This window comes from Hylobates moloch, unplaced genomic scaffold (assembly GCF_009828535.3).
Source record: "Hylobates moloch isolate HMO894 unplaced genomic scaffold, HMol_V3 SCAFFOLD_1, whole genome shotgun sequence".
Classification (NCBI taxonomy): domain Eukaryota; kingdom Metazoa; phylum Chordata; class Mammalia; order Primates; family Hylobatidae; genus Hylobates; species Hylobates moloch.
In genome coordinates, this window is record NW_026652276.1 from 186322669 (window position 1) to 186343857 (window position 21189).

Here is a 21189-nt window from a genome sequence, read left to right on the forward strand (position 1 = left end):
GAATTTTACCGCCGTTGAGTGAGCACGTCCCTTCTCTGGAGCTCTTTGGGGACGGTCGCCCGCTTCCTGAGCGGCCGTTCCGACCTCCGGTCAGGAGGGGGAGGAACAGAGCACGGCCGGCGGCTGCACGGGCAGGGCCTCTCTGGGCTGAGAGGAAGAAACCAGCGAGACATCGAAAGGAAGTCGCTGTGGCACTCAGTCCTACGGCCTCCGAGGCTGGACAGGTCAGTGTGTCGGTGGCCTTAGCCAGACACCACAGGTCACACTGGCTGCGAATGGAGCCGAGGACTCGCGCGGAGGCGAGATGCTACCAGCCGGCGAGATCGGCGCCTCTCCTGCAGCCCCGGTGAGACGGCCCTGGCGTCCCTGGGAGGGGACATTGGTGGCCCATTGAGGTGGCACAGACCTCCCGGGGGAGATAGTCCCGGTGTGGTGGCCATGTAAGCTTGTGAAGGTGCTTCCCGCGGCTTAGATTAGAGGCCCTTGTAAGACCTCCTAGAGGAGGCGGTAGTCCCCGTGAGGTGGCTTTGGCGGCTCTGGTGAGATGACAGATTTCTCTAGGGAGGTGGCCCTAGTGGGCAGGCAAGGTAACTCCAGGTCTTGCGGAGGTGACACAGACCTCCTGGGAAGGTGGCAGTGGTGGCACCAGGGAAGTGGCACTTTGAAGTACCTGATTCGGACGGCCCTGGCCGCTCAGAAAGGGGGAAGAGTGTCTGGAACGTCTCTGGCCTCCAGTGGGTGCCCTTTGGGAGCCCCGTATGCTTTCCATCCACTACTTTAATCTTAATGTGCTTGTCACATCTGTTCTTCTTCTAGTGCTGCTCTGAAAGTGGTGATGAAAGGAAGAACCTCGAGGAGAAAAGTAAGCCAGCTCCAAACACCTTAGCTTTTTCTTCCCAGCTATCCCTCCCAAACTCGGCCTTCCAGGGTCTGCAATAGAGAAAGGTTCTTTGCCTATCTTTTAGATGCAGTATCGTTTTCTGCACAATATGCTTATATGGTAATACTGATGACCACGATACGCATATTTTTGTCTTTCTAAAATTGTAAAATATGGGATGCTTTGGAGAAGAGCGCTTCCCGATCCTTACCTAGTACAGGGACTGGAGTGTTTTCGCTCTAAGTCCGCCTATCATAGAGTACTCAGAATAATTGGGGCCTGCTTGTTATTTTAATGAAACATCAACTTATTAAGCATCAGGAATTTGGAGGGGCCCATGATCTAGGACAGATGACCACCACCCTAATTGGGTTCAAAGGAGGCAAATGACAGTTGTTTAGTTCACTTTCAGTAAATTGGCAATTTAAAATTGCTCTGGCAAGAGCACAATGGATAACTTGGGTTATGGATCTTGGACTGGACAGGAAAGGGGGAAAGGGTCAGCACCACCATTTCCTCCCTAGTACGGGAGTATATGTCAGGGATGTGGACTTTTGTCATTTTACTTTAATGGCAGGTTATTGCAAACCAAGGGCTCTTTAGGGACCTTTAAAGTGACATTTTTTGGGAGAGGAAGGGGAAAAGCATGTGATAGCTCTGCTATTGGGATTTTTGGTTCTTTTGACTGTGGCAAACAGTTGGGAATGTGTAGCAGTAAGAAAAACGGTGCCGACATTACCACATGGCCCTTAGGAGTAAGATTTGCCCTTAACATTAGCGGCTGATAGAATCTGCCTCAGAAAGAAGGCTCTAAGCAGTCCATAGCACATGGCTGTCATAACTGCCACATCTCAGCTCCTTTTTCTTGAAGAATTTGAGAGTGCCCTGTATCTCTCAGTTAAACCCTTCCCTTTCCACTTTCCACCTTTGCCTCATTCAGATGACTGGAAAGTAGTCTGACGCCCACTGAGCTGTCATTTTAATAAAATAATAGATGTAGACTGTCATATCAAGGACTTTGACCTTGTTCCTCTTTCCACAGCTCAGTCAAACTGCTTTGCAGTTAGGAGTGCTCTTTACAAAAAATAGAAAAGGAGACACATAAAAACCTCGCAAGGCCGGGCGCGGTGGCTCAGGCCTGTAATCCCAGCGCTTTGGGAGGCCGAGGCGGGCGGATCACGAGGTCAGGAGATCGAGACCATCCTGGCTAACATGGTGAAACCCCGTCTCTACTAAAAATACAAAAAATTAGCTGGGCGTAGTGGCGGGCGCCTGTAGTCCCAGCTACTCGGGAGGCTGAGGCAGGAGAATGGCGTGAACCCCGGGGGGCGGAGCCTGCAGTGAGCAGAAATCGCGCCACTGAACTCAGGTCTGGGTGACAGCGAGACTCTGTCTCGGAAAAAAAAAAAAAAAAACCTCCCAAACCACCGGTGTGTCATTTTGAAGAATGTTATTTCACTAAGAATATACTATGCCACAATTGGATGGTTACACATCAAGGGTGTAATTTTTTTTTTTTTTTTTTGAGACGTAGTCTCACTCTGTCTCTCAGGCTGGAGTGCATTGGCGCGATCTCGGCTCACTGCAAGCTCCGCCTCTGAGTTCAAGTAATTCCCCTGCCTCAGCCTCCTTAGTAGCTGGGATTACTGGTGCCCACCACCACACCCGGCTAATTTTTGTATTTTTAGTAGAGGCAGGGTTTCACCATGTTGGTTAGGCTGGTCTTGAACTCCTGACCTCAGGTAATCCACCCTCCTTGGCCTTCCAAAGTGCCGGGATTATAGGCATGAGCCACTGTGCCCGGCGGGTGTAATTTTTTTTTAAAAGTGAAGGTAGAATTTCCTCCCTAAGATACAGCAACTTTAGCATTCACAAAACATTTCCTGCCTCCATTTGTCTTCAGATACACCACACAACTCACCTGTTTTATGTAAGATTAAAAAAAGGCATTGTGAGTTCTGTACATAATAGTAGATTATCATGTTAATATTATATATAATTATATAGTATAATTAATATATAATTTGTATTATTTAGTCCCATTTATAACCTTGAGATATAGGCTGGGGCAAATGTTACAATTTGTCTTCTAGTTGGAAAATTGAGGCATAGTGTTATGTTAATATTGCCTCTCCTACCCTCTAAATTGTCAAATTAAAATTGCTCTGGGAAGAGCACAACGGATAGCTTGGGTTCTGGATCTTGGACTGAACAGGAAAGGGGGAAAACGTCAGTACCACCTCCTGATTCTCACAGCATGTGAAAAATCTTTTAATTCATATAAGTTATGTAGAACAAAGGAAATTTTGTTTATTGGGGTGTAGGGGTGGAGAGAGGAACATGCTCTGTATACAACACATTGGTATATATTCTGTTAATCTTTACATAAATAGTTAAACAATATCTGACATTTACATTTTGCACTTAGGCATATCATTATTTAGATATTAATATTAATAAGTCCAGTGTGTATTGGACTTATTAAATGTCACAAAACAGGTAGTTTATTTGCCATGGAAAGAATCTCACTTTATACTATTTAGTGGTTGCATTAGTCATTTTGATTTTTTCCTAGTAGTTTGTTCTCTCATGTTTTCTTTTTTCTGTTTCTGACAAAGATATCTTTGTACAATGACATCAATGACATTTGAAGCTTAAAAACCTTTTTTTTTTTTTTTTTTTTTTTTTTTTAGAGTCTCGCTCTGTTGCCCAGGCTGGAGTGCAGTGGCGTGATCTCGGCTCACTGCAACCTCTGCCTCCCGGGTTCAAGCGATTCTTCTGCCTCAGCCTCCCGAGTAGCTGGGACTATAAGTGTGCACCGCCATGCCCAGCTAATCTTTGTATTTTTAGTAGAGATGGGTTTTCACCATATTGGCCAGGCTGGTCTCGAACTCCTGACCTCGTGATCTGCCTGCCTCAACCTCCCAAAGTGCTGAGATTACAGGCCTGAGCCACTTCGCCCAGCCAAAACTTTTTTACTTTTTTTTTTTTTTTTTTAAGAGATGAGGTCTTGCTCTGCTGTCCAGGCTGGAGTGTGGTAGTGCGATCATGGCTCACTGCAGCCTCGATCTCCTAGGCTGCTCAAGCAATCCTCCCACCTCAGCCCACCTGAGACTACAGGTGTGTGCCACCATTCCCGGCTAATTTTGTTAGATGAAGTCTTGCTTTGTTGCCCAGGCTGGTCTAGAACTCCTGGGCACAGGTGATCCTCCTGCCTTGGCCTCCCACAGTGCTAGGATTACAGGTGTGAGCCACTGCGCCCGGTCTTTTTAAAAACATTTTAAAACAAGAGTCTTCCTTTTGGTGTTGCCCTAGACCATACTGTTGGTTTCTTACACATTTTGAAAAGGTATTATTCCTTGTCTTTTGAAACCTGTGGTTACTGGGTCACACTTTAGGAATTTTTCCTTTAATACTTCCCTCAGCTCTTAAGCATTTTGCAGTAGTTGGTTGATAGAGTGCTTTAGAGCTATTCTTCTGGGCATTTGTCTGTGTGTGTTGTTCTTTAAATTATTAACTTTGCTTTATTTTGGTTTTGTTTTTTGATACAGAGTCTCTCTCTGTTGCCCAGGCTGGAGTGCAGTGGCCCTTTGTTTTGGTTTTGTTTTTTGATACAGTCTCTGTCGCCCAGGCTGGAGTGCAGTGGCGTGATCTTGGCTCACTGCAACCTCTGCCTCTTGGGTTCAAGGGATTCTCGTGCCTCAGCCTCCCGAATAGCTGGGACTACAGGCCTGTGCCCCCATGCCTGGCTAATTTTTGTATTTTTAGTAGAGATGGGATTTCGCCATGTTTGCCAGGCTAGTCTCAAACTCCTGGCCAAGGTGATGCACCTGCCTCAGCCTCCCAAAGTGCTGGGATCACAGGTGTGAGCCACCGTGCCTGGCAAAATTATTAACTTTTGAAGGTAGATAAACTACTTTTACATGTTTTATATTTTCTTTAACTCCATAGTACTTAGTGGCGTTGAGTAATTGTTATTCTTTTGTTTTAGGTGACATAAATGTTACAGTTCTTATTGGAAGTAAACAAGTCAGTGAAGGTACAGATAATGGTGATCTCCCTTCTTATGTGTCTGCATTCATAGAAAAGGAAGTTGGAAATGACCTTAAATCTTTAAAGAAACTTGATAAACTCATAGAACAGAGGACAGTAAGTAAAATGCAGTTAGAAGAACAGGTAAGTATTGAAACTCACTGAAATAATTATCAGTGGTATACTTTTAACAATATAATGTAAACATTATTATATATAGAATTTTAAAGATATAGAATGTGACAAATAATCTATTGTAAACTGTTTAAGAGGATTTAAGAACCTACGTTGTATTACCTATTTTACAAATTAGGTAAAAGACAAAGTTCCTACTGATATGGTTTGTCTTGAAAACATAGTGAGACCTAACATTTTACATAGATTTTCATAGAGTGACTTTTTTTTTCTTTGAATCTGTTTCTAGTGAACATACAGTGACTTTTAAATTGCTTTTACAAGCAAATAATTTCATGGCATATAAAAATATATACCATGGTGTAAACACCATCATTTCAATTTTTTTTTTTTGAGACGGAGTTTTGCTCTTGTTGCCCAGGTTGGAGTACAATGGCGCCATCTCAGCTCACTGCAACCTCTGCCTCCTGGGTTCAAGCGATTCTCCTGCCTTAGCCTCCCATGTAGCTGGGATTACAGGCATGTGTCACCCTGCCCAGCTAATTTTGTATTTTAGGTAGAGATGGGGTTTCATCATGTTGGCAAGGCTGGTCTTGAACTCCTGACTGCAGGTGATCCACCTGCCTTGGCCTCCCATAGTTCTGGGATTACAGATGTGAGCTGCTGTACCTGGCCACATTTCAGATTTTAATAAATGTACACATAGGGAGAAGTATAAAGTGAAAAGAAGTATAACATAACGGTTATTTCTGTGTGGTTGGTTGACAAGTGATGTATTTAAAAAATATTTTTAGGCCTGGCATGGTGGCTCACACCTGTAATCCCAGCACTTTGGGAGGCCAAGGCAGGTGGATCACCTGAGGTCAGGAGTTTGAGACCAGCCCGACCCACATGGTGAAATCCCAATTCTACTAAAAATACAACAAAAAAAATTAGCCAGGTGTGGTGGGGGGCACCTGTAATCCCAGCTACTCGGGAGGCTGAGGCAGGAGAATTGCTTGAACCCAGGAGGTGGAGTTTGCTGTGAGCTGAGATCACACCATCGCACTACAGCCGGGGCAACAAAAGCAATACCCCATCTCAAAAATATATATTTCTATGTATTTATAGGTTTTTTTTCTTTTACAATGAACATACCACTTAAAATAATTTTTTAAAAACCCAATGAGTATAAGCTTAAACAAAAAAATAAGTAGGCCCCTCTACTTGGAATGGTGTGTTTGTCAAAGATAAAACATTTTTTTCTTTTTTTCTGAGACGGAGTTTGACTCCGCCGCCCAGACTGGAGTGCAATGGCGCGATCTTGGCTCACTGCAACCTCTGCCTCCTGGGTTCAAGCGATTCTCCCGCCTCAGCCTCCCGAGTAGCTGGGACTACAGGCGCGCACCACCATGCCCAGCTAATTTTTGTATTTTTAGTAGAGACAGGGTTTCACTATTTTGGCCAAGATGGTTTTGATTCCTTGACCTCGTGATCCGCCCGCCTTGGCCTCCCAAAGTGCTAGGATTACAGGCGTGAACCACCACACCAGGCCAAGATAAAACATTTTTATCATATAGCTACTAAATTAGGTTAAGTAAATTCTGTGTGGGTTATTTCCAGCTTTTTGGTCATCTTATGTTCTCCCATCCCCATTACCTTAGGCCTCCACAGCTTCCTGTGTTCCCACCACAACTACTGCTAGTCTTCAAGTTTAGCCTGGCTTTGTCTGCGTTTTCACTCCTGCAGGCAGGTTGTTGTGGGCCCAGTTGGAGGAAGTCATACAGCTGAGTAGATTGATGCCAATCTATGTGTGTGGTCTGCCACCCTGGCTGAGTCTTCAGCCCCACCAGCAGTCCTTCCATTGGAAGGTCAGCTCCTCTGCTACTGCCCTCAACTGTTCTTTCAGATTCTCTTTGAGACATCTACCCAACCTGTCCATTCTGCCCTTTCCTTTTCCCTAGCAGAAAAAAATAGAGGTCTAGCATGAATTTAGTAGCATTGAATTCAGTCTGTTGAATAGTCTATCCCACAATCCACAAATTTATGTGCAGTCATTTTTAACCTCTTCATTCAGCAAAGGATCAGTCGAAGGTAGACCTTATACCCCAGGTTCTATTTGCCACCTCAGTGAACTTGTGTCACTCTTATAATTTTACCCTGTGTTCATCAACCAGTCCTATCCCTTTAGCATGTGCACATAGACAGGTCTTTTCTGTAAAACCGTAACAAAGAAACAAAAAAACCCTTGATCTTTTAGCAGGCATTAGTTCTTTCCTTTGATTGTCAGGCTTCAGAAAGTAACCTTTGTTATCTATGTCTACTTTTTAATTTGTCATTCATCTTTGACCCACTGTAATCAGGTTTGTTTCCCTAATGACCACAGAAACTTTTACTGAAGTTCCTTATTGAACCTTGAATTCAGCATGTCCAAAACTATACTGATCCATTTTTTAGAGGCTTGTCTGTCTTGGTTAGATAATGGCACCACTATCTGCCTGTCACCCAGACCTGAAGCCTTGGAGTCCTAGATTCCTTCTTATCATCCTCTATCCCTATCACCAAGTCATCTGAGTTCTGCCTCAACATCTCTGGTGTCCATCCCATCTTTCCCACTCTTTTTTTTTTTTTAAGTTGGAGTTTCACTCTTGTTGCCCAGGCTGGAGTGCAATGGCACAGTCTGGGCTCACTGCAACCTCCACCTCCTGGGTTCGAGTGATTCTCCCGCCTCAGGCTCCCAAGTAGCTGGGATTATAGGCATGTGCCACCACGCTCGGCTAATTTTGTATTTTTAGTAGAGATGGGGTTTCTCCATGTTGGTCAGGTTGATCTTGAACTCCCAACCTCAGGTGATCTGCCCGAAAGTGGATCTTGGCCTTCCAAAGTGCTGGGATTACAGGCGTGAGCCACTGCTCCCGGCCCATCTTTCCCACTCTTGCTGATACCATCTCAGTTTAGGCAGATTGGGAGCTTTGTAGAAATGCAGAATCTCAGTCTTACTTCAGACTTACTGTATCAGAATCTGTATTATAACAAGATCCTTAGGTGATTAATGTGCCCATTCATTAAATATAGCCTGTCTATTTTATTGCATTAATCCCACTGTTGAAATTATTTGCTTACAACACTCTTATATACCAAAGTGACCTTAAGGACGGATGCTGTGTCTTGTTTATCTGAATATTTCTAGCGCAGTGCCTGGTACAGAATAAGTATCTAATCACTGTTGATTGAAATTATTCTATAATGTTCTTTGTATTTTGCTGATGACTAATATTTGTATATGTTTGCCCACCTACTATAAGAAAAATTCATTTAATAAATGCCTTTTTTTTTTTTTTTTTTTTTTTGAGATGGAGTCTTTCGTGGTGGTGTGATCTCAGCTCACTGCAACCTCCGCCTTCCGGGTTTCAAGTGATTCTCCTGCCTCAGCCTCCCGAATAGCTGGGATTACAGGCATGCGCCACCATACTCAGCTCATTTTTGTATTTGTATTTATTTTATTTTATTTTATTTTTTGAGACAGAGTCTCACTCTGTCGCCCAGGCTGGAGTGCAGTGGCGCGATCTCGGCTCACTGTAACCTCCGCCTTCTGGGTTCACCAATTCTCCTGCCTCAGCCTCCTGAGTAGCTGGGATTACAGGCTCATGCTACCACACCCAGCTAGTTTTTGTATTTTTAGTAGAGAGGGGGTTTCACCATGTTGGCAAGGCTGGTCTCAAACTCCTTACCTCAAGTGATCCACCAGCTTCTGCCTCCCAAAGTGCTAGGATTACAGGGATGAGACACTGTGCCCGGCTGAATTTTTGTATTTTTAGTAGAGACAGGGTTTCACCATGTTGGCTAGGCTGGTCTCGAACTCCTGACCTCCAGTGACCTGCCCGCCTCGGCCTCCCAAAGTGCTGGGATTACAGGCGTGAGCCACTGCACCTGGCCAGTAAATGCCATTTCTAAAGGCATTGCCTGGATATCATCTCGTCAAGTCAGTGCTTCTTAGCCTGGCCTTAATTCAGAATCACCTGGGGGATGTTGGCAAAATATAGATGCTCAGCCTGTTAGAATGAGATCTTTGTTTCCTTTTTTTTTTTTTTGATATGGAGTCTTGCTGTGTCACCCAGGCTAGAGGGCAGTGGTGCAATCTCGGCCCACTGCAACCTCTGCCTCCCAGGTTTAAGAAATTCTCTGCCTCAGCCTCCCAAATAGCTGGGATTACAGGCGTGTGCCACCATGCTTAACTAATTTTTTTGTATTTTTTAGTAGAGACAAGATTTCGCCATCTTGGCCAGGCTGGTCTTGAACTCCTGACCTGGTGATCCACCCACCTTGGCCTCCCAAAGTGCTGGGATTACAGGTGTGAGTCACTGCACCCAGCCTGCGTTTTTTTTTTTTTCTTTGAGGAGTCTCGCTCTGTCACCCAGGCTGGATGGAGTGCAGTGGTGCAGTCTTGGCTCACTGCAACCTCCTCCCGGTTCAAGTGATTCTTGCCTGGGCCTCTCTAGATCTGGGATTACAAGGTGTGTGCCACCAAACCTGGCTAGTTTTTGTATTTTTAGTAGAAATGGGGTTTCATCATGTTGGCCAGGCTGGTCTCGAACTCCTGACCTCAAATGATCTGCCCGTCTTGGCCTCCCAAAGTGCTGGGATTACAGGCGTGAGCCACCATGCCTGGCCCTTCCTTTGCTTTGAAGGAAAATATTTAGTAGATAGAGCATGTATTAATAAGTTTTCTCGGCCTGGCACAGTGGCTCATGCCTGTAATCCCAGCACTCTGGGAGGCTGGGGTGGGCGGATCATGAGGTCAGGAGTTCGAGATCACCTTGACCAACATGGTGAAACCCCGTCTCTACTAAAAATACAAAAATTGGCCGAGCGTGATGGCACATGCCTATAATTCCTGCTACTTAGGAGGCTGAGGCAGGAGAATCACTTGACCCCGGGAGGCGGAGGTTGCAGTGAGCTGGCCTGGGTGACAGAACGAGACGCTGTCTCAAAAAAATAAAATAAGTTTTCTCTAGCTGGATCCTCTGCTGAGCCTATGGAGGCAGACCTCTGGATGCTTACTGGAGGCCAGTGAGTTAAGTCCCTTCCTCTACATGTATGTGTATATGTATGTATGCATATATTTTTTATTTTATTTTTATTTTTTTGTTTCACTTATTGTTTTCAACACAAAGGCATACTTCTTCCTGATATTTGTGTGTATATAAAACAGTATTTTATGTTTGGGTTTGATTGATACAGGATGAAGAAATCAAACCTTTTTTTTGAAGGTTTTGATGGATGATTTTCAGTTCTGTTACAAAAAATGTGTATTTTGAAGGGAATGAACTAATAAAAAAGGTTACATACAGCCTGGGCAACATAGTGAGACCTTGTTTCTATTTAAAGAAAAAAAAAAAGAAAAGCCAGGTGTAGTGGTGCATATGTGTAGTCCCAGCTACTGGGGAGGTTGAGGTGGGAGGATTGTTTGAGCCCAGGAAGTCCAGGCTGCAGTGAGCTATGATGGTACCACTACACTCCAGCCTGGGCAACAGAGTGAGATCCCCTCTCAAAAAAAAAAAAATTATGAAAGTTTTATCTGATTGCCGCTATTCTTTCTTTCTTAAAATTATGGTCAGGTACTTACAATTTCATCAGAAATTCCTAAAAGAATTCGAAGTGCCTTAAAAAATGCAGAAGAATCAAAGCAATTTCTTAATCAGTTTCTGGAGCAGGAAACTCATCTCTTCAGCGCCATTAACAACCATTTGTTGACTGCGCAACCTTGGATGGATGATCTTGGAGCCATGATTAGCCAAATTGAAGAGATCGAACGTCATCTTGCTTACCTTAAATGGATTTCACAAATTGAAGAACTAAGGTAAAGTGGGCCTCTTTGTTCTCACAATTACTATTTTCCTTTGAGGCTTCTGTCTTAGAGAATACATGTGTGCCATTAAATAATTGAGTTAATTAAAGATTATAATAATATAATTTTACCAGTTGTTATGAAAATAGCATTATGATAATGATTCTTTTCCTTTATTGTGAGTGAACATAAACTTTTCAGGCAGCTTAATTAGCATTTGAAAGAAGGTAATGTAAGTACGTTAAACTTTTAAGTCTTTTTTTTTTTGAGATGGAGTCTCGCTCTGTCGCCCAGCTGGAGTGCAGTGGCACCATCTCAGCTCACTGCAAGCTCCACCTCCCAGGTTCACGCCATTCTCCTGCCTCAGCCTCTCGAGTAGCTGGGACTACAGGCGCCCGCCACCATGCCTGGCTAATTTTTTTTTTTTTTTTGTATTTTTAGTAGAGACGGGGTTTCAACATGTTAGCCAGGATGGTCTCGATCTCTTGACCTCACTATCTGCCAGCCTTGGCCTCTCAAAGTGCTGGGATTACAGGTGTGAGCTACTGTGCCCGGCCAAACTTTTAAGTCTTACAGTTGGATTATGAACACATGATAAAAACTATTCTTTGTAATGCTGCATTAATAAAACACAGAGTTTGGTAATAGTTGTTCCTATTTAATTTTTAGAACTGGTCAGTTAATGAAATGGATTGCTTTTTTATAATTTGAGTATTTTTCAGTGGGAATCATAAGAGCTACACAGTATTCTCAGGAGTTGGAGACCAGCCTGACCAACATGGTGAAACCCCGTCTCTACTAAAAATACAAAAAAAAAAAAAGAAAAAAAAAAAAGAAATTAGCTAGGCATGGTGGCGCATGCCTGTAATCTCAGCTACTCGGGAGGCTGAGGCAGGGGAATTGCTTGAACTCAGGAGGCAGAGGTTGCAGTGAGCTGAGATTGTGCCATTGCACTGCAGCCTGGGCAGCAAGAGTGAAACTCCGTCTCAAAAAAAAAAAAAAAAACAACAAAAAAAACAACTTTGTTTTGCATGGCATGTATGAGGAGTTTTACATATAAAGTGGTTTAGAACATCTCATTCTTGTTTAAATAAATTATTTGCAGTGAAGGAATTTTAAACCTTGCTTTATTTTACTGCATTTCTCCTTGTCCCTCAGAAAGGAAATACCAGTAAGGGGCAATGTTAATAACTTTATTAAGTAAAATACGTTATTTGAAAGCCTCACTCTTGTAGTAGCCAAAGTAATAGATTAACTAAATTAGGTCCATGGTTATTGATAACCTTTTCTTTTTTCTTCTTTTTTTAACATTTATTTTATGTATTTTAATTTTCTTTTTTTTTTTTTTTTGAGTTGGAATCTTCCTCCGTTGCCCAGGCTGGAGTGCAGTGGCACAATCTCAGCTCACTGCAACCTCCACCTCCTGGGTTCAAGCGATTCTCCTCCCTTGGCCTCCCGAGTAGCTGGGACTGCAGGTGTATGCCACCACGCCCGGCTAATTTTTGTATTTTTAGTAGAGATAGGGTTTCACTATGTTGGCTAGGCTGGTCTTGAACTCCTGACCTCAAGTGATCTGCCTGCCTTGGCCTCCCACAGTGCTGGGATTACGGGCGTGAGCCACTGTGCCTGGCCTTGATAAACTTTTCAGATATCTGAATTGTTTATAAGGGAAATATGCCGAGGGATTTATATTAGAAATAGGGATCAAATTCATAAGCAGCTAGAGCACAGTTATTTTTCTGTCTGTAATAATGTGTTATTTCCCTGAGGTCTTTTATGATAAGCTCTCCATTTCCAGCTTTCCTTTAGAGCTTCTGGGATTTTCTTCGTCTCTAAATTTCTTTATAATGGCCTATTTTTATTCTGATGTACATTGCCTTTTTTTCAAGTAGTTTCTTCTTGCTGGAATTAGCATCCTTATATTAGCTCTGCTTCTTGGATACAATAGTATAGCACTATCACTCTGAGTGAACCTTGTTTCTCTAGCTTTTCCTGTGCTGTAAATGTCATTCATGCTTTAGTGTTGTGAGGAAATCTATTTCATTCCTTCCTTAAAAGCAGTACTCCTGCCGGGCATGGTGGCTCATGCCTGTAGTCCTAGCACTTTGAGAGGCTGAGGTGGGCAGATTGCTTGAGCTCTGAATTTTGTGACCAGTCTGGGCAACATGGCAAAACTCTATCTCTGTTAAAAAAAAAAATTAGCCAGGCTTAGTGGTGAGCACCCATAGTCCCAGCTACTCGGGAGGCTGAGGTAGGAGGATCGCTTGAGCCCTGAGAGGTTGAGGTTGCAATGAGCCGTGATTGCACCACTGCACTGCAGGCTAGGTGACAGAGTGAGACTCTGTCTCAAAAAAAAAAAAAGAAAAAAGGCAGTACTCATATTCTGTACATTTGAAATTCTTCTGTAATATTTGTATATTTCTTTTTTTTTTTGAGATGGAGTCTTACTGTGTCACTGAGGCTGGAGTGCAGTGGCACCATGTCAGCCCACTGCAACCTCTGTCTTCTGGGTTCAAGCAATTCTCCTGCTTCAGCCTCCTGAGTAACTAGGATTACAGGTGCCCACCACCACGCCCGGCTAGTTTTTATATTTTTAGTAGAGATGGGGAGGGTTTCACCAAGTTGGTCAGGCTGGTCTCGAACTCCTGGTCTCTGTTGATCCACCCATGTTGGCCTCCCAAAGAGGCCACTGCGCCTGGCCTCTTTTTGTTTGAGATGGAGTCTCACTCTGTTGCCAGGTTAGAGTGCAGTGGTGTGATCTTGGCTCACTGCAACCTCCACCTCCCGGGTTCAAGCAGTTCTCCTGCCTCAGCCTCCCGAGTAGCTGGGATTACAGGTGCCCACCACCATGCCTGGCTAGTTTTTATATTTTTAGTAGAGACGGGGGTGGGTGGGTTTCACCAAGTTGGCCAGGCTGGTCTCGAACTCCTGACCTCTGGAGATCCAGCCATGTTGGCCTCCTAAAGTGCTGGGATTACAGGGGTGAGCCACCAAGCCCTGCCTGGAATTATATTTCTTTGAAGTGGGAAATCAAGTTCAGCTGGGCAAAGTAGGTAACAATTGAAGACCATCGTACTTGACTTTACCAGATGCTACCACATTATTCCCTTGGATTAAGATACTGAAGACTTCTGTAAAAGGCAGATTTATCAGAAATGAGTGGTGCCCAAAGGAATATGACACAAAACAGGTCTGTCAGGAGGAGTAGGAAGGGAAAGGTCCCGGGAGAGGTCCTGAACATAGGCTGCAGGCTGCTGCTCTTAGAAGAATGCAGAAGTAGAGGACTCTAGGCTCCCAGAGAGGCCTTGGTAAAAGGCCTCAGGGTGGTGCTTTGTTAAAAAACAAAGGCTACCTCAGGGTGGTGCTTCATTCTTCCTTGGATGTAACTTTATATAAAACGTGAAGAAGAAGCACTTTTTCCGAATTTAAAGTTATTCTGAGCAATCCGTTCTTTAAATTTGCTTTCGACTGGGCACAGTGACTTACGCCTCTAATCCCAGCACTTTGGGAGGCCGAGGTGGTTGGATCACTTGAGGTCAGGAGTTCAAGACTAGCTTGGTCAACATGGTGAAACCCTGTCTCTACTAAAAATACAAAAAAATTAGCCAGGCATGGGGGCGCATGCCTGTAATCCCAGCTACTGTGGAGGCTGAGGCAGGAGAATCACTTGAACCCGGGAGACAGAAGTTGCATTGAGCCAAATCATGCCACTGCACTCCAGCCTGGGCAACAGAGTGAGACTGTGTCTCAAAAGAAAAAAAAATTGCTTTACTTTGTTTACAGTGATAACATTCAGCAATATCTGATGACCAATAATGTACCGGAGGCAGCCTCCACTCTAGTGTCTATGGCAGAACTTGACATCAAACTTCAGGAATCATCCTGTACTCATCTTCTTGGTTTCATGAGAGCCACAGTTAAATTCTGGCATAAAATTCTCAAGGACAAGCTTACAAGGTAGGGAATTTACCCATATTTTGTGGTAATTGCTTTCCGACGGGTATTTGGTGATCATTTGGTGATGTACTGAAATGTATGTGTTACTTTTCTATTGCAGTGATTTTGAGGAAATTTTAGCACAGCTTCATTGGCCATTCATTGCACCCCCACAATCACAAACTGTTGGCTTAAGTCGACCTGCCAGTGCCCTGGAGATGTACAGTTACCTGGAGACACTGTTTTGTCAGCTTTTGAAACTACAAACCTCGTATCTTTGTTGCAGCTGAAAACTTACTAAAATTTCTTTTTTCTAGAATGGGTTTGTGGCTAGAGAGTAAAACTTTTTCAAAGTGGCCAAGAAAGCCAAATAAAAATCCTGTGTTTGGACTTGGTCTGTAAATATCCACTGAGTGGTGGACTGTACTCTTGCAAAGTGAATTGCTTGTGGGTGTGAGGGCTGTAAGGAAGAGTTCCGGGATACATGACTGATCCAAGTTCATAGCACAAAAAGGTCTCTTGGGGCAATAGAACAATTGGGCAATTGGGAGGAAACCTTTAGTAACATAGCGTGAATTTAATCAAATGATACTTGAATTTTTTTGTTACTATTTTATGAAAGATTTATAGATTAATTCTGATACCATTTTTGTGCTTTTTTTTTTTTTTGAGACAGAGTTTCCCTCTTGTTGCCCAGGCTGGAATGAAGTGGCGTGATCTCGGTTCACTGCAGCCTCCACCTCCCGGGTTCAAGCGATTCTCCTGCTTCAGCCTCCCGAGTAGCTGGGATTACAGGCGTGCGCCACCATGCCCGGCTAATTTTGTATTTTTAGTAGAGACGGGGTTTTTCCATGTTGGTCAGGCTGGCCTCGAACTCCTGACCTCAGGTGTTCCACCTGCCTCAGCCGCCCAAAGTGCTGGGATTACAGGTGAGAGCCACTGCACCTGGCTCATTTTTGTGCTTTTTTAAAGAAATGGTCTCACTTTGTCACCCAGGCTGAAGTGCAGTGGTGCAGTCATGGCTCACTGCAGTCTTGACCACCCAGGCTCAATTGATTCTCCCACCTCTTGTTCCTGCGTAGCTGGGACTACAGGCACGTGCCACCATGCCCAGCTAATTTTTGTTGTTTTTTGTAGAGACAGAGTTTTGCCATATTGCCTAGGCACGTCTCAAATTCCTGTGAAGTGGCCCAAGTGATTAGCCTGCTTCAGCCTCCCAAAGTGCTGGGATTACAGGCATGATTCACCATCATCATGCCTGGCTTTTTGTGCATTTTAACTGAATGTATATTCAATATAAAGAATTAACTGTATGTTTATTCAATATAAAATTAGATTACATATTATTTGCATCATAATTAACTCTACTGAGTATCTGATACATTTGTTGGAAAAATTTACTGTGTGTGTATATATACATATGTGTGTGTATATTAGGTATGCTTTTGATTCTTTTTCCTTGACTTGATTATGTCAGAGATGAATTACTTACTGAGCCAAAGCAACTCCCAGAAAAATACTCTCTTCCTGCCTCCCCTTCTGTCATCCTGCCCATCCAGATTATGCTGACTCCTCTTCAGAAGAGGTTCAGGTATCACTTCAGAGGGAACCGGCAGACTAATGTGTTAAGCAAGGTGTGTTTTGCCAGCTCTTGTCCTTGGTTTTTATTAGTAACAAATGTTAGAGTTTCTATACCTTTGCTGGTTTAAGTTAAAATCTGACTCTCTTCACATTTCTGTTTTTTTTTCTAAAGGCCTAAATTCCTGTTTTGTCACTGCTGTTCATATATATAATTGAGGACTTGTGTTCATATACTGCAGGAAAAATGGCATTTCCGCTCTTGGGCATCAGATATTGCTGGGTTATCATTGCAAAACAAAGCAAAGCAAATATTAAGCACTTGGTATTTCTTTTTTTTTTTTTTTGAGTTGGAGTCTCGCTCTGTCACCCAGGCTGGAGTGCAGTGGCCCAATCTCTGCTCACTTCAACCTCCACCTCCCAGGTTCAAGCGATTCTCCTGCCTCAGCCTCCCAAGTAGCTGGGACTACAGGCACATGCCATCACGCCGGGCTAATTTTTGTAATTTTAGTAGAGACGGGTTTCACCATATTGGTCAGGCTGGTCTGGAATTCCTGACCTCAGGTGATCCACCTGCCTCAGCCTCCCAAAGTTCTGGGATTACAGGCGTGAGCCACTGCCCCTGGCATGCACTTGGTATTTCTGCTCTTAAACCTGTATAAGACGTGTAGTTTTTGTAATGCAGACTAGCAGTTTTTTTTTTTTTTTTTTTTGGAACGAAGTTTCGCTCTTGTTGTCCAGGCTGGAGCGCAATGGCGTGATCTCGGCTCACTGCAACCTCTGCCTCCTGGGTTCAAGCGATTCTCCTGCCTCAGCCTCTTGAGTAGCTGGGATTACAGCTACTCAGTCCACGCCCAGCTAATTTTTGTATATTTAGTTGAGACGGGGTTTCACCATGTTGACCAGTCTGGTCTTGAACTTCTGACCTCAGGTGATCCACCCGCCTCGACCTCCCAAAGTGGTGGGATTACAGGTGTGAGCCACGATGCCTGGCCAGCAATTTTTTTCTTAATTTACTTTTTGAAAATAAAAACCATAAGAAAATAATATTAAAATTATTTTCAAATGCTATTTCAAAAAATATAGGCCATCAGTTCTTTGTAATACTCATCATTTTACATATTATTGAAGTGCTAGGTTTTAAATATATATGGCATTGTAAATTTATGAGTTTATTGACTTAAGTCACATTATTGAAATTTGTTGGGAGTACATTGGCAAACATTTGATTATTAAGCCTTGCAGGAGTTTAAAATGCGGAGTAGAAATTGTGCTCTTACATACAGGAATTTTCAACTAATTTTTATAAGTGTTGTGCATATACAATTAAATAGACTCATGTAATTGTAACTTTCTAATTGGAATGACTTAAGAATTCAAACTATTTTCCTCCTTCCTTAGCCAGAATGGTACTTGGCTCAAGTACTTATGTGGATTGGAAACCATACTGAATTTCTGGATGAGAAGATTCAGCCAATATTAGACAAAGTAGGCTCTTTGGTAAATGCAAGGGTAAGAGACTCAGTCAAGTGTTTCTGTTTTAGAACTGTATGTGTGCATGGATAACTTTTTATTTACATACCTCATGTTTGTATATTTTTTTAGCTTGAATTTTCTCGGGGCCTTATGATGCTGGTTCTTGAGAAGTTAGCCACTGATATTCCTTGTCTGCTGTATGATGACAATCTCTTCTGTCATTTGGTGGATGAAGTACTCTTGTTCGAGAGGGATCTACACAGTGTTCATGGCTATCCTGGCACTTTTGCTAGTTGTATGCATATTCTATCAGAGGAAACCTGTTTTCAGAGATGGTTGACGGTGGAGAGAAAATGTAAGTGCTGATGTGGCCAGAGGGTAGGGAAATATGTCTGTTTCTGTGGGTATACATTTTTGATATTTTTCTTCTCCAGTTCTAAGTAGGAACTAGAGCCATTTGAAATCTTCTTTGTCAGGGTTTTCTGAGTTTCCTTCAGAGATAATCTTTTCTTTACTTCACATGAAACTTCCATTTTTCCTGAAATTACACTCTACATATTTCTAGAGTGGAATAGTCAAGCCAGTGGGGTGTTTAATTGTTTTATAGATTTTATCATATAATTTATTTTATTTTTATTTATTTATTTTGGGACAGACTCTTGCTCTGTTGCCCAGGCTAAAGTGCAGTAGTTTGATCTCAGCTCATTGCAACCTCCAACCCCTAGGTTCAAGCGATTCTCCTGTCTCAGCCTCCCGAGTAGTTGGGATTACAGGCACGCACTACCACGCCTGGCTAATTTTTCTGTTTTTAGGAGTGACAGGGTTACAACATGTTGGCCAGGCTTGTCTGGAACTCTTGACTTCAGGTAATCCACCTGCCTTGGCCTCCCAAAGTGTCAGAATATTTTATTTTTTTATTTTTGAGATAGGGTCTTACTTTGTCACCCAGGCTAGAGTGGAGTGGGCCGATCATGGCTTACTGCAGCCTCGACCTCCGGTGCTCAGGTGATCGTCCTGCCTCAGCCACTCCAGTAGCTGGGACTATAGGTATATGCAAGCCATGCCTGGCTATTTTTTGTATTTTTTGTAGAGATGGGGTTTCCCTGGGGTTTTGCCCAAGCTGGTTGTGAACTCCTAGACTCAAGCAATCCACCCACCTTGGCCTCCCGGAGTGCTGGGATTACTGGTGTGAGCCACTGCGCCTGGCCAATAGAATCTTTTTGACTGTAGCTTATCTAGTCAACATAACTATTTTCAAAATTTGGGGGTAGGAGTAAAGTATCCTGTTTAAAGCATTAAGTTAAATTTAGTACAACTAGTGGGAGATTGTAGGTTTGTTTATTTTTTATAGAAAAGCCATCATTCCTAAAAAATTACAAGTTGAATAATTAGGAACGACTGTAACTACTTAATCGACATAATCGTTTTGTCTGCTTATCAGTTGCTCTTCAAAAAATGGACTCAATGCTTTCCTCAGAAGCTGCCTGGGTATCGCAATATAAGGATATCACTGACGTGGATGAAATGAAAGTTCCAGATTGTGCAGAAACTTTTATGACTCTACTCTTGGTTATAACTGGTAAGTATAAGTCTTTTAAGATATGACTTTGTTTTAAAAGTACTGTTTTCACGTGGTACTTTTTAAAGTAGCTCAGTAGGCTGGGTGCAGTGGCTCATGCCTGTAATCCCAGCACTTTGAGAGGCTGAGACGGGCAGGTTGCTTGAGCCCAGGAGTTCCAGAACAGCCTGGGGTACATGGTGAAACCCCCTCTCTTCCAAAAAGTACAGAAATTAGCCAGGTGTGGTGGTGTGTGCCTGTAGTCCCAGCTACTTGGGAGGCTGAGGTGGGAGGACTGTTTGAGCATGGGAGGTAGAGGTTGCAGTGAGCCGTGATCGCGCCACTGCAGTCCAGCCTTGGTGACAGAGTGAGACTCTGTCAATAAAGTAATCAATAAATAAGTGGCTCAGCAAATTAATATTATATGATGGTTATCTTCAAATTCAGTTTCTATATTGGTAGAAATCTAACAAAATATTCTAACTTTTGGGTTTTTAATAATTTAAGGATTTAAACATGGGTATACATGAAGGAAAACTTCCTGAATAATTACACAAAAACAATTAAATAAGAATTTAATTTTATTATCCAAACTGTCTTGCTGCTGGGCTTTTTAGGTGTCTTCAGTAAATGGTGATTGGCCTATATTTTAAATATTTTCTTGATCTTGATTTATTAAAGATTGCAGAAGAGAGTAAAATAATGAAGTAATTTTAAGGATTGGAGTAGTAATTGTAACTTTTGTTACAGTGCAGGGATTCTCTGGCTGGAGGGTAGCCTAGCATCCTCTGGCCCTGGTTGGTCTTTAGCCAATCACGTTGCCCCCTTGTGGGCCTGCTTGTTGTCCAGGTGCCACTGGACCTTCATTGCTACCATCCCTGGCCCTCTTTACCTTTGTTGACCACTAGACTGTCCGTTTCTTAGGCTTGTCTGGTAACCTGAAGAAGTATCATTCCAGCCCAGTCAGTTAATAATTCCTTTTTTTTTTTTTTTTTGAGAGGGAGTCTCACTCTGTCACCCAGGCTGGAGTGCAGTGGCACGATCTTGGCTCACTGCAACCTCTGCTGCCCGGGATCAAGCAATTCTTCTGCCTCCGCCTCCCAAGTAGCTGGGATTATAGGCACCTGCCGCCATGCCCAGCTAATTTTTGAATTTTTAGTAGAGATGGGGTTTCACCATCTTAGCCAGGCTGGTCTTGAACTCCTGACCTTGTGATCCACCTGCCTCGGCCTCCCAAAGTGCTGGGATTACAGGTGTGAGCCACCGCGCCCAGCCATCATTCCGTATTTTTAACTATAAGAAAAATATGAAAAACACTAAGACAAAAAAATTAAGGAAAATTCATGTGTCTCTTAAAAACTTTTTATTCAGAAAATTTTCAAACATACACAAAAGTAGGATAATACGATGAACTCTCAGGTACCTATTACCAAAGTTTAAACCAATTATCACTTTTCTGTTATATTTTACTCCTCAATTTTTTTTTTCTGGAGTATTTTAAAGAAAATTTCAGACATCTCATGTCAATTGTAAATTCTTTTTTTTTTTTGAGACAATTTCGCTCGTCACCCAGGCTGGAGTGCAATGGCGCAATCTTGGCTCGCTGCAACCTCCGCCTCCTGGGTTCAAGCAGTTCTCCTACCTCAGCCTCCTCAGTAGCTGGGATTACAGATGCCTGCCACCATGCCTGGCTAATTTTTTTTTTTGTATTTTTACTAAAAATACAAAAATTTACAGGTAGTTGACCAGGCGCGGTGGCTCACGCCT

General features: G+C 43.0%; 1 protein-coding gene across 1 annotated transcript in view; it reads left to right on the forward strand.

Moving 5' to 3' along the window:
• The first annotated feature begins 75 nt into the window (after positions 1-75).
• Positions 76-21189, forward strand: part of RINT1 (RAD50 interactor 1) — a 39268-nt gene continuing 18154 nt past the window's right edge. The window contains 11 exon segments of the mRNA XM_032761335.2: positions 76-306; positions 309-346; positions 817-862; positions 4872-5056; positions 10645-10886; positions 14658-14831; positions 14932-15081; positions 16288-16444; positions 17790-17900; positions 17994-18219; positions 19306-19443. Of these exon segments, the coding sequence (XP_032617226.1) occupies positions 276-306; positions 309-346; positions 817-862; positions 4872-5056; positions 10645-10886; positions 14658-14831; positions 14932-15081; positions 16288-16444; positions 17790-17900; positions 17994-18219; positions 19306-19443 (1498 nt within the window). The 5' untranslated portion in view covers positions 76-275.